Source organism: Mauremys reevesii, linkage group 20 (genome assembly GCF_016161935.1).
Source record: "Mauremys reevesii isolate NIE-2019 linkage group 20, ASM1616193v1, whole genome shotgun sequence".
Classification (NCBI taxonomy): Eukaryota; Metazoa; Chordata; order Testudines; family Geoemydidae; genus Mauremys; species Mauremys reevesii.
In genome coordinates, this window is record NC_052642.1 from 8,504,047 (window position 1) to 8,517,594 (window position 13,548).

Sequence of the window (13,548 nt, forward strand, 5' to 3'; positions counted from 1 at the left end):
ACTGGCAAATAGCTGAATGTGTAGGATGTATTATGGAAAAGGTTGGCAGACCTGCTGAATTAGCAAAACAGATAGATTTGGGAGTAATTAGTAGCCGTGGCCCCGATTCTCCTCTCAGTTACACCAGTGAACTCTGTTGTCTTCTGGAGGATTTGGCCTTGTGAGTCGTTTTTTGTTGCTGCTTCCGCTAGACTTATTTAAAAACCTGCTCATGCCCTTATATGGAGAAAAGTATAAAACCTAGAACCTTTTCCAGTCTACAAGATTATTTTTGACAATAAGAGCACTTAAAACAAAGAGCTATTTTGGCCTGAAATTCTGTATGACAAAATGGGGCTTAATCTTGCTCCTGTTTGAAGTCAATGGAAAAACTTTACTGACTTCAGTGAAGCAGGATTGAGCAGCATAACTCCACTGAATTCAACATTTCTTGGGGGATGAATTTGTTTCCATAAGTACTCCTGTCTATATACGAGATATAGCCAAAGCAGCTATCACTTTGGAATTTAAGCTTTTCTTCTGTTCCTCTGATGCTTGTTTTGATGGAGTTTGAACAATGTTGGTAAGTGTGTAACAGTAACCACAGATGAGCTGCTCTACAGAGAAACAGTTTCAAACCAGATAGGAATCAATTAAACATCCGAATCTTAAACAACCATTTGGTTTTAAGCAGCCTAAAGGCCTTTAAAAGGCTGATGTAACTGGAAATGTGTCCTTAGGAAAAACACACTTTTAAAGTTGGTGAAAGGGGGAAAGTCCATTGTATTCCTGGAAACTGATGCAAAATGTTTCAAAAGCTGCTGTATTTTGGGTGCATCAATATTTGGGTGCTAGGTGCTTGAGGCATGGCTGTGAAGCCATGTCTCTTTAAGGCCAGGAATTCTGGGGAATGTAGTCTTGGAGTTATATTACTGATCATGTGAGCAAGGCCAGATATAGAAGCCAAAGCCTGATGCTTACTCTGGGGGGAGACTTGGATAGAATAGGTATTGTGTTTGGGTTAATCTATGGAGAATGCCTTGGAAGGAGCAGTGATTTTTGGAGCTGAGTAAAAAAAGGCATAAATATAGTCTGGAGAAGAACTCCAAGAAGGAGTAAATGATGTGCAAATGAAGCCTTGGGCTTAGACTTTGTGGACAGATTCCTGGTGAGAAGGAGCCTTGAGGGGAAGAACTGGAAGGTAATTGGAAGATAATCTGAAGAACTGCTAGAGACATAGGTGCTGACTCTGTGGGTGCTCTGGGGCTGGAGCATCTACGGGGAAAAATTAGTGGGTGCTCTGCACCCACTGGAAGCCAAGCTCCCCGCCCTGACCCCCAGCTCACCTCACCTCACCTCTGCCTCCTCCCCTGAGCATGCTGCGTCCCCACTTCTCATCCCAGTGCTTGCTGCTGCAAACAGCTGCTTTGTGGCATAACAAGCTGTGGGAGGGAGCGGGTAGGAGCAGGAATGGTGTGCTCAGAGGAGGTGGTGGGGAAGAGGTGGGGCCAGGGTGGGGATTTGGGGAAGGAGTCCAATAGGGGCAAGGAGGGGGTGGAGTTGGGGTGGGGACTTTGGGGAAGGGGTTGGAATGGGGGCGGGGCATGAACGGGAAGCGTCAGGGCAGGGGTGGAGTTGGGATGGGGCTAGGGGTGGGGCCCGGGGGAGGTTCAAGCACCCATGGGAGAAGTTGGCGCCTATGGCTAGAGATTTTATGGTGGTGGTGAATTACACTCTAAGAGGGGTACCTCTGTTTGAGACTTCATTAAACCAGAGTGATCCTATCTTGAAACTGCCAAGTTTGTGCAATTACACCAAAAGCACTAACAGATGGGGAAACTGAGGCATGGCCCACCCAGGAATGTCAGGACCAGGATAAACTGGCCATGTGACTGATGTCCAACTTGATACAGCCTGGTCTTGATTTTTTCAGAAGTGCTGTGTCCCCAGTTCCAATTGGTATTCTATTGTTTAACAGAGCGATTAATTGTGATTAATTTTTTCGCAATTAATTTTTTTGAGTTAATTGCATGAGTTAACTGTGATTAATCGACAGCCCTAGTATAATGCCACTGAAGTTAGTGGTTATTCCAGTGTAAAACTGGGGTACATTAGAGGGGAATAGACATAAGAAATTTTGAGTTTGACTCTTTCGATGGCTTTGGACCTGCCATTACATGTCACCATATCCTCATGTCTAAAAGGGGTTGCTAGAGTGTGTTGAGGATTAATTCGTCAATGGGTGTAACCTTGTGATCCTGTTTGTTTGTTTGTTTGTTTGTTTAAGATTTTTGCTTCCCCACTTACAAAGTCTGGTCTAACTCAAAAGACATCCAGTTTTGTAGCACTTTGCAATCTATCAAGTGAATTCAAGGAGAAGAAATATAGGGTAGTCAGTGTTTAGATTTGGCTTGTCTGAGGTTGGTAAGTTGTTAGAAGGACACAAATTTAAGTATTTTAATTTGAAGAAAATACGAGGCTACACTTCTTTAAATGAGAATATGGCATGGTCTCATGATCTGATGAGAGGGCCGGGAGCGTGGAGTTAAAATACTGGCTTTGCTACTGACTCCTTTTCTGGTCATTGGCTGGTCACTTAACAGTTCTGCCTCCATTTCCTCAACTGTATAATGGGATTATTGCCTAGCTCAAGGGGAGGGTTGTGTATATTAAAGCATTTTTGTTGTTAAAACACTTTGCATTCTTCAACTCTCTGTAAAATGGGATGTTGCTGTACATTCATGTAATTAGGAGAGGAAGGAGAGACACCATATTTGAGCCAGTAGTTCCCTTTGACTGTCATGAGTGGAAAATTTATAGAAAGAGAAGACTACACTAGTGCGTGCGCTAGGTAGTTAAAACTGTTGTCCTCTTTTCATCTGAATTGATTTGTTACCCATTGTCTCCTCCAAAAATGCACTCTAGAGATACCCATACTTAAAGCCCTAGTGTTTGTCTTCCTTGTACATTACAGGCATAAATTGTGAAGCTTTTAAAATGATAGATGGCCAAAATTAACTGCAGTGATAGAGAATCTTCTGTCTGAATGATATTTGACTGCATAACACTAAAAAAAACTGTAATATGAATTGCATCTTCTGTTGCAGTAGCACATAGCCTTGGAGAAACAAAAATCATTTTTAAAAAGTACACACGTTATTGTCAACAGCTTATCTCAAACTTGGTGTGTGCGCGCACACACACACACACACACAAGCCAACTTCTATGCATGGCAAGTAACTTTTTTTTCCCCCTGGTATTTGTCAGTATCTTTCAATCTGTAACCAAGGGGTATTCCTAGAGAGACCAATGGGAGCAATAGCTCTGGGTGTGACTTTGTATAGCGGAGTCTTAAGAGGTCATCAGCAAGCAGTGAGGCCTCGTCTATGCTAGAAAAGATTTTGCACTTTAACAATACTGGTATAGTTAAATCTGCAAAGCCCTCTACTGTGGATGCAGTTATACTAGCATATAAGTGCTTATTCCAGGCTGGGAAGCAAAATAAGCTACACTAGTTTAACTGCTTCCACCCTTGCACTTAAATTGATATAACTATATAGGTAAAAAATTGCACCCCTAACCAAAGGTTAAATCAGTATACATTTTTCTAGTGTAGACACAGACTTATTAACTCCTGACTCAGTTTCCACAGATGCCTAAGGGAAGGAAACTCTATAAGGTCAGCTACTGGGGAGAGAGGGGCATGGAACCAAAGGGAGATAGCAAACCTTCCTCCACAAAAAGAACAGGAGTACTTGTGGCACCTTAGAAACTAACACATTTATTTGAGCATAAGCTTTCGTGGGCTACAGCCCACTTCATCAGATGCATAGACTGAAACATACAGCAAGAAGATATTAAGACTGAGCTCTCAAAACTGGATACTCTCATGAAAAACCAACCTTCCCACACAAAAGTCCTCAATATCTTCTTGCTGTATGTTCCAGTCTGTGCATCCGATGAAGTGTGCTGTAGCCCACGAAAGCTTATGCTCAAATAAATTTGTTAGTCTCTAAGGTGCCACAAGTACTCCTGTTCTTTTTGCAGATACAGACTAACACGGCTGTTACTCTGAAACCTTCCTTTACAAGGCAATCTGGCCACTTTGGTGCTCAAGTCATGCTCAAGTGTTGGGTTCTTCTGGGTTTGATTTCTAGTAATGTAAAATTAATTTGTTTGGTTTTTTTGCAGCTATTATGCTCTGAAGGGGGAAGAGAAACACAGACAGCTTGAGTTATAATTGTCTGTTCAACCAGTGGAATCACGCCACCAGCTTACACTTGTTTCCTTAACTTCTGTTTTTTCCAGGAGCATCTTCATGCAATGGGCCTGAACACATTTCACCAACACAAGTGATCTAAGCTGCAGGAGAACAAGCCATGTGAGGTAAGGAAAATCACTATATTACAGACTGGAAAATTGAAGCATGGAGGCTAAGTGACTTACCCAGGGTCAAAGTATTCCTAAATTGGAATTCTCATCTTCTGTGACTGTCTTGGGCTTTAAAAACAGAGTCCTTCTCAGCTCCATTTAACATGTCATTTACATTGGTAAATCCTTATAGCCTTTATTCAGACCCGTAGTCCCACTGTAGTCAGCCTGTAAAGCTGTAGGATCAAGCATATGGATCATGTTCAGCCTTAGAACGTCTTTAGCTTATGAAACAACAAAGTTGCTTCAAAAGGTATCATGGCTGAAAATTAAGGATTACTACACTGGAAGCCAATGGGGTAAATTAGAAACAGTAATTGAGTAGATTATTTATAAGGCCTGATTTCTGACTTTACAGAAACAGAATAAAGAGGGAGACCATAACTACCTATCCCTAAATGCGTCAGAATAGCAGCAGAGACCAGAGGAAAATATACCATTCAACACTCAAACTTCAGTATGCTGCCTGCTCACAAGAACAAAGCAGATAAGTACCTGTTAATACTCCATTTAAAATACAAGTAAGCCACACTATTATACCTGCCTTCCAGTTTACTTGGATGTGGGTTTCTTCTATATGCTTGGAAGTAGGGTCAATAAACCTCAAAAGCAAAAAGCTCTGTCTAATTTGCTATTGTACTCCAACCACATAAATCTTGACAGCCAAGATTGATTGAAAACTCCTTTTCTTATCTTTTTAGATTTGCTGCATCTTTATTTGTATAGCTTCAGTTTGCAAGATGGGTGTCGAAAATGAGGCCATCACTTGATGAATTACCCTTTTGTTCTTTTTCGCTGGGTTACTTTATTAAGAATTTATCCATTGTTGATTATTATTACACAAAATTAATGGGGTGGGGCTGAGGGGTTTGGAGTGTGGGAAGAGACTCAGGGTAGGGCAGAGGGTTTGGGTGCAGGGGTGAGGGGTTCATGATGTAGGAGGGGGCTCGGGGCTGGGGCAGAGGATTGGGGCGTGGGGGGGATGAGGGCTCTGGCTGGGGTGAGGGCTCTGGGGTGGGGCTGGAAATGAGGGGTTTGGAGTGTGGGAGGGGCTCAAGCAGAGGTTTGGGTGCGAGGGTGAGGGCTGAGGGGTGGAGCCGGGGATGAGGGGTTCATGGTGCAGGAGGGGGCTCAGGGCTGGGGCAGAGGGTTGCGGTGTGGGGGTATAAGGGCTCTGCCTGGGGGTGTGGGCTCTGGAGTGGGGCTCGGCCAGGGATGAGGAGTTCAAACTTTGGGGTGCAGCAGACAGGCTGCCCCGGGGCTGGGGCCAGATAGGAGGACTCCCCTCAGCCCTCTCCCCACCGGCAACAGCGAGCTCTGGGGAGGCCCCTCCTCCTTCCCCCCACGACACTCACCCAAGCCCCAGGCTGCTGCTCAGAGGATCCAGACAGGATAAGCCCGCTCGGAGTTGCCTCCCGGGGTGGGGTAGCTGCCATACTGCTGTGCCTCCTCCCCTCCTCCCTCCACAGGCGCAGCAGTCAGCCTTCCGCCAGCGCCACTCCCTTAGCTGCCAGAGGCTGGCGAGGGAGTGCAGCGCGGAGCTGCAGGGGGCAGCCGCCTGGGGCGCAGGTGAGGCAGGGATGCTCAAGGAAGGCTTGCAGGACACTTCGGGAGAGGTGCACAGGGGGAGCAGGCGGGACCGGGGGGGAGACCCGGCCCCAAACATTAGTGGAGCTGGGCTCCTGGGGCCCTGAATTTGCTGGAGCACGGGCACCAGGGGCCCATACAACTTTCCGCCCTGGGAGAAAAGGGTGTGTGTGTGGAGTTGACCCCTGGCCTGCTGTGCTCTTGCGCTGCAATTTGGGGGGGAGCAATGCCCTCCCCAGTTCTACCCATGGGCTCTGGGCTTCTGCCCCACAGGGAACACCAGGGCTCAGGGATTCAGCCCCACGCCTCCCGGCTTCAGCCCTGCGGGGGGTGCTGGGGATTGGGATTTCAGCCCCATGGGGGGCGCCAGGGATTGGGGCTTCAGCCCTGTGCCTCCTGAGAGTCCTGGCTTCAGCCCCGCGGGGGGCACCAGCGGGGATAGGGGCTTCAGCCTTATCTGTTCACTCCTTATCTGTTGTTGCATCTTAATTAAGAGAGAACACAATGGATAAGTGACCAAGACTGCAGTGATCTCTAAAAGTTCCTTCCAGGGTTTAGTCTCTCTCCTGGTACAAAAATGGTCCAAAGAAAGATTAAGCAGTATTGTTAAGACATTCAGTGCTGTGGCTTTCCACATGAGTTTCACAACTATATTTTGAAACTTTGATTTGTGATGGAAGGGCGTTCTTACAGTTTTCAGAAATGGATCTGTTTTTATTTCAGCTAGCTATGTGAATATCTGATAAATGGTGGTCCTAGGCTGAAAAATGTTACCAGTGCTGTCTTCCAAAATGAGGAGACCCATGAAGACTAGCTAAATTGGTTATCAAAATAATATCCTTAGGCTCTGTAGATATTGGCCAACTTTTACTGGCTTACATAAATTATCATTTGCTCTTATTCTATGCTTGAATGAATCCCAGATAGATGGAACTTACTCCTTCAGCTGAAGTTATGGCAAATGCTCTCACAGCAAATTAGTCAAGATTTTTCTTGCTGGGGAAAAAGGGTAGTGGGACTGTGTTGGAAGCGTGCCTATGTTAAATGTGGGCGGGAGGGAATTCAGAGCAAATTTTAGTGCTAAACACATGCAATCCACTGAAGTCAGAGTTGTATGGGTGTAGTTACAAAGCATTGTGTGGGGCTTACTCAGATAAGGCTGCAGTACTGTATAAAGTTTTGGTAAAGTCACATTTTAGTTCTCTTTCCATTGGCAATAGTAGATGGGTCTGAAATAAACCCTCTGGTCTAAACATCCCCTTAACTCTGAAGTTTGGCTCTACCGCTAGTTAAGGCCCATCTCATCGGTATGTACAAATAACTAATGCACACTAGAAAGTTTACAAAAAAATTATCTACCAGAAATACAAAACCAAATCTCATTTGTCTGGCACTTATGTAATGCCAGTGAAGTCAGTGGGATTGATTAATATAATGGAGGAGAAATTGTCCCACAATCGACTATGGTGAAAACAAACAAGAATGGGATGGCTAAAAATTAGTAATTGTGCTCAGAAAACGTGAAGGTTGGTTTGAAGAGGATATTTTCACCATATATGTCAGTACTAAAGATCAGTCTGACTTCTTGTCTTATCAGAACATTTTTATAAAAAGATGTTACTTGTGAAGTATACTGTACTCAGAAGACTAACTTTAAATAAGTCTGCTAGCTTGCGCAATTCAGACCCTCACACATCTTCATTTCATGCCATGATAGCCCAGGAAAGCAAAGCTAAATCAACCAGGACTTGAATGAACTGAGACAGTGGCTTCCAAACTGTCACCCATGATCTACAGAGTACTTGCTGATAGTCTGATCATGTCATGTTGGTTCTCAATTTTCAGCTTCAGAAGTCCCAAATTACTGTCACTTTCATACCATTTCACACTGCAGACATCTGTAACTTTCTGTCCCTCTTAATTGCCACATCTGTCATTGCTAGATGTTGGTTCAAATAGCAAATCAAATTTCCATCTCTTCAGACATGCATCAGATTCTAATGTCTGGATCCAAAACAGCTCCAATGTTCTTGGAAGGGCTCTGTTTTCTAAATGTGGTTCAAATACAGATCAAGGTGACATCTAAAAAACCTTGCCTGTGGAACCCAAACCCTCATCTAAATTGGATCAGTTTCAAACACTGCCTCTTTGGTTCACTTGTAGTTGCTACTGCTTTCCATAGATCACCTTCCTATTGAACCTTTCAGGTTAGTTTCCCCCCACTCACCTCATGTACAAGGCTGCCCTTTCCCCCGAGTTGCATCACATCTCATCTTCAGTTCTTTCCATGCAGTGAATTCTTGAATTTGGTCACTCTGCCACCCACATTGCAGATAATTGCAGCAAAATACTAACATTCAGATTTAAAAATCACATAGTCTCTTTACACAAACTAAGCTTCTATCCCATCATTAATTTTACTACATATTTGATAAACACCTCAGTACTGCAAACGTGATTCTCGTCTGCCCTTGAATTCACATGCACAGCTCTAACTTTTCTTGCTGTAGCTGTGGGAAAGAGGTTATATGGAGCATATGTCTTCTTTCCTCTTGCAAACAGAAGAGATGGATCCATTCCTAGCCCTTCAGTGCCAGTTCTGCTACAGATTTTGCTGCTTGATCTGAGTGAGTCAGTTAACCTCTGTCTTGGGATCTGTGCAGTGGAGGTGATTTGGATCTAGGTGAATACAACAAAAACTCTCAGGTTTGTTTGTGGTTTGTAAACAAACTGGCTCTTTTGGGTTACCTTTCTGAGACCGTCCTGGCAAACTGCCTTACCTTCAAGGCTGCTCACAGAAACAGCAAACTTTCAACTAATATGGAGGAGTATTTGGCCCTAAGAAGCTAAATGTAGACAAATATATTCAAAATCATTGATAGTAAATGGTGGAAAATCATTTCAAGCAAAACCAGTGTCTTTACATCAGTTGTCTGTAAACTCTCTTCTCTACGTCTCCAGGCATGTCATGTCTGAGAGCAGCCTTTTAACTGGATTTAATGAAGCTGACCAAAATACACTGCTAGTTGCAATAGTGTGAGTCTTCCACGAATCTTAGCTGGCTAACTTAGCATTACGTTGGTGGGCTTACCACCTCTTCGTCAGCTGCCTCCTGTTACACCAGTGTTGTGTTTCTTCCTAAAGAAGCGTGGCAGCGTGGTCTAGTGTTGTGGTCAGGTGCGGAGAGGGGCTGGAAGGTTTCAGGCTGTGTAGCTTGGTACTCTGAGAAAGTGCGACACAACGATCCAACAGAACGGCTGGTCAGATGTTAAGTGGATGCCAGGGTGGGTAGGACACTTTTTCAGTGAGTAGTATCCAAGCTGAACTCGATCATTTAATCACTCCAGGTAAAACAAATGACTTCCTAAGTGCATAAAGCTTCTATGGCTTGGCCAGCTGAGTTGCAGGACACCCTTTCTAGCTATTACCACGTATTGCATATATTCTTCTGGAGCTTCTCAATTGTGTCTGCCAGGTTCAAAATAGTGTAAGAAAATATCTAACTGCAGGTGTGGATTAATGCCTACAGCCTAGAACAGGGGTAGGCAACCTATAGCACACGCGCCAAAGGCAGCATGCGAGCTAATTTTCAGTGGCACTCACAGTGCCCAGGTCCTGGTCCGGGGGGCTCTGCCTTTTAATTAAATTTTAAATGAAGTTTCTTAAACATTTTAAAAACCTTATTTACTTTACATACAATAGTTTAGTTATATATTATAGACTTATAGAAAGAGATCGTCTAAAATGTATTACTGGCATGCAAAACCTTAAATTAGAGTGAATAAATGAAGATTCGGCACACCACTTCTGAAAGGTTGCCGACCCCTGGCCTACAATAAACAGGTTCTAACTCTCTGCTGCCATAGAATGATTTAATGGCTCGTGACTCTTTTGTGTGACACAGCTATTTAACTTTTAACTCCCAAATGGAGAGGAAAACATGGGGGGCAGGTGTGATATTGGGCAAAGAACCATGTATTTGCATTGTATTAGTACCTAGTAGTCCTGTTGTATCAGACAATGCACAAACATAGCAGAGAATCTGTTCCAGAACTTTCACTCTGTATTTGTGTTTAAGTGAGATGTGTAAATGAAAGATCAATAAGGAGAGGGCATGACTAGGTAAAAGTGAAGCAGTTGTATTGCGTAGCCATTATCAGATGGCAGCATTGTGTAGGCATCATAGCAGAGGTCAATCATGAGGTGATAGTTTAATTTGGGGAATTTTTTAAATGGAGTTTTCCCTATGCATAATGAGAGCATGTGAGAACATTAAAGTCTTGATGGGAGAAATACTAATGGGCAGTATAGGCTGGCATCTTTGGTAGAGCAATGATGATGGCTCTCATGTCCAGAAAAACTGATAGGGTGAGGCAGCTAAACCTTGAAGGGCTATAAAAGTAAAGACAGACTTAGGGCTGACATTGGAAAAGAGGAGTGGATGGAGGGATCTGAGGATGTGTGAAATCCTAATAGCAGCAATTTCAGTGGAAGATAGCAGAGCTGAGATGAAGGCCTGGCTGAGAGATTTTGGTGGGGTGGAGAGAAGAAAGGCCAGATCCATAAAATTTTAACAGAAATAAGTAATAAGAATTAGATATGGCCTGGGTGTGTGAGCCTAATGAGAGGGCAGTGTCAAAGATGACCCCTAGATTACAGGCCCAATGTGCTCTGAGCTACTTTGCATGGGAGAGAAGGATGTTACCCTTGCTTGGTAACTTGGAGTTTTTTCTAATTAGGTTGGGAGGGAGAATATGAGCGATTCTTGAATAGGTGATTAACAGTACTCTCAATTAGCCCTTTTAGTTTCTATTCTTGGGGAGAGGAATTTATGACTTTGGCTGATTTGTGAATCCCTAGATTGGTGTGAACCATTTTTTTTTATTTACTTCTAGATGGCTCTAGCTCCTATTTTTGGATAAGTAGAGATGGACAGCTTTTCTAATTTCTTGAGGGCCAGAAGGAGTTATTGGTCCTTCAAGACATATCTGTTCTGTATATCTCTTACACTAGGTACTTGGCAACAAGTGCAGTAGCTGATGTTCAGAATCCTGTGGCAATGCAGGACGTGCCCTGGAGCCAACAGAACCTGAAGCTGTGTGAGTGTGGGAGTGTCCCAAGCAAGAGGGGTATTAGACTATCAGAAGTGGAGGTGGGTCCTGAGTAGCCTTCCCTTCAGTGCCTGCTCCTGAAGCACAGATGACTCGATTGGGTAACAAATTGGATAGGGTGGGGGCAGTGTCTCTATACAATTAATAGATCCATCTTGCCCTTCTTTTGAAGGGATGCTTAAAAAAACAAAACAATGGATAGCTAAACTATGAAAGCATTTTCATTTTTAAATTTTTGTTAACTGCATATGTTCTTTGCTTAGCTTAGCTTGAACAGGAAAACTCAACTGTTCTGTCTCACTTCCTGTTTACAATCAGCATCACTTTCTAGTTAAGCACTAGAACAATGGTGCTCTTTGACTTTCCAACACTCCAGCACAATATTTTTACAAACACTTTTGAAAAACCCTAAACCAGCTTAAACACATGTAATATTAGACCCAAAACATATGCTGCCTTAAAAAACAAAACCTAGTGAAACCTAAATTACTAAAGTGTTGCTTTAAAGGAGAAACTTAGCTATTGAAAACATAACCATGTGGCTGCATCCAAACTTCTAACAGTCCCAGAGATACTGTTTCACTGGCTGTAATGTTCAGTGTCTGGGTTTAGTTGTATAATGCCAGAGCAGATTAAGTCATCGTTTCTGAGTGTTACACTCTTTAAAAAGTGTATGACTTATTAATAGTGAAGCTGGCCCACAGCAGCCCATTGTCTGTCTGAAGCGTGAACGTGATATGAAATACAACAGGAACCTTGGACGGCATTCCATATTGTAACAAATACATTCTGCTTTTTCATACTTCAGTGACATCTGGTGGCCCACTATCCTGTTGACTTAAACTACACTAATGATGCCAAATAGCCATTTCCTAGGAAAACAAACAAAAAGTATATTGTGTGTTCATTCACATATATTCAGTATTGAAATCAGAGCAACCCCTTCAATTTCCTTAAAACTTAACTCTGTGTTGGAAGATTAATTACTGAAATCAAAACAGAAGTCTGTCTAGGTTAGGAATACTTAGCAATTCTTAAACTGAGCTTGCATACCTATCTCTAGCCTAATTACCAACAATGGTAGCTTACTGTAATTGCAACAAGGTTCTCTCATCCTTCCACACCCCCACACCCCCGGTATTTGAAGCCAAAAGGAATGTGACTGTTTACTTGTATGCACTAAGATATAGTTAATCCTTTAGTTACTGGACTAAATATCCTCCAACCCCACTTGGGTGACATGTGAAGCAGAATACTTGTGGCAAAATTAAGCTATTCTACTTGTCATATGCAGTTGGTACAGACAGACAGTACTGGAGAAATGTCATGAATTAGGTTTTGGAAGAACTATGAACAAATGAGTTTTTAGAGTATACCTATTGAAAAGCTGTTTGGTATGTAATTAAAATGTTCTTCCTTTAGTTTTTGCAAAACTAAAATCTTGCAAAACTAAAATCTTGCTTAAATTTCACTAGGGGCAGAATCAAACCCTGTGGTTCACAGAGAGCCAGATCTTCAAGAAAGCAAGACCATAATATTGCAGTTTTTCTCCACTTGCAACTGGGGCCAGATTGTCAAAGGAATTCAGCATGATAGGTGCTGATTGTCAAAAGAAATCTGGCCCCAAGTGTGAGATGCTGAACGCTTAAAAATGTGACCCTACTGCTCTGTCTCTATGCACAACACACCAGTGATGTCATTAGTCATCCCTCCTGGAATACAGTTTAAGTATCTGCCTAGCTGTTGCACATAGGACCAGACACTATACTGTTAATTCACACATTACTGATGCTGCAGTCTATTAAGGGAGTTTAAAGACTGAAGTTGATAATGTGCAAGAGTGACTCACAAGACCTGTGTGACGCGTTACCATTTTTTCTCTAAAACTTAGATTTGACCAGTCTGTGTTCACAGAATGTTCTTCTGAAGTGGTTTCTAGAGATTTCTAAAATAACTTCAGAAGAACTCTAACTTCTAAAACAAGCAATTCAGAGTCATTGCAAGCACTTCACCATGAATATGGTCTAGCAATTGACATTCCATTAGAATACTCAAACAGTAATTCCAGTACCACTGTAACATCAAGTATAGTTGGCCTCTGTATGATAAGGTCTTTGTGTCTCCTGTACAAGGAAAATAAGTGTCCTTGAGGTTTTCCCCCGTTTATCCTAGAACTTCACTTAACTACATCACAAACAATTCACAACTTGGATTTCATTTAGTAAGCTGGTCACTGAGCAATACTCAAGTATCTGTGACCAGAAGCTTCACAGAAAATCACAATATCGCAGATGCTGCTGCACTGTGATTTTCAAATATCTCTTTTGTGTTGTATTTGTGAGGCTCAAAACTAAGCATAAAAATAAGATTGGAAAGACCACAGTCCACTGCCTGATTAGAGGAGGAAACTGATGGTGATGTTAATGCCTGCCTAATCCT

At 42.8% G+C, this 13,548-nt stretch overlaps 1 protein-coding gene across 2 annotated transcripts in view; it reads left to right on the forward strand.

Moving 5' to 3' along the window:
• Nucleotides 1-13,548, forward strand: part of SPNS3 (sphingolipid transporter 3 (putative)) — a 64,318-nt gene that overhangs the window by 8,026 nt on the left and 42,744 nt on the right. Inside the window, exons 2-4 of one of the 2 annotated variants that reach the window (XM_039507541.1) lie at nt 4,289-4,366; nt 4,770-4,932; nt 11,012-11,097. In XM_039507541.1, the coding sequence (XP_039363475.1) occupies nt 4,871-4,932; nt 11,012-11,097 (148 nt within the window). In that variant the 5' untranslated portion in view covers nt 4,289-4,366; nt 4,770-4,870. The remainder of the gene's footprint in view (nt 1-4,288; nt 4,367-4,769; nt 4,933-11,011; nt 11,098-13,548) is intronic. The other variant, XM_039507542.1, reaches the window with a different exon arrangement.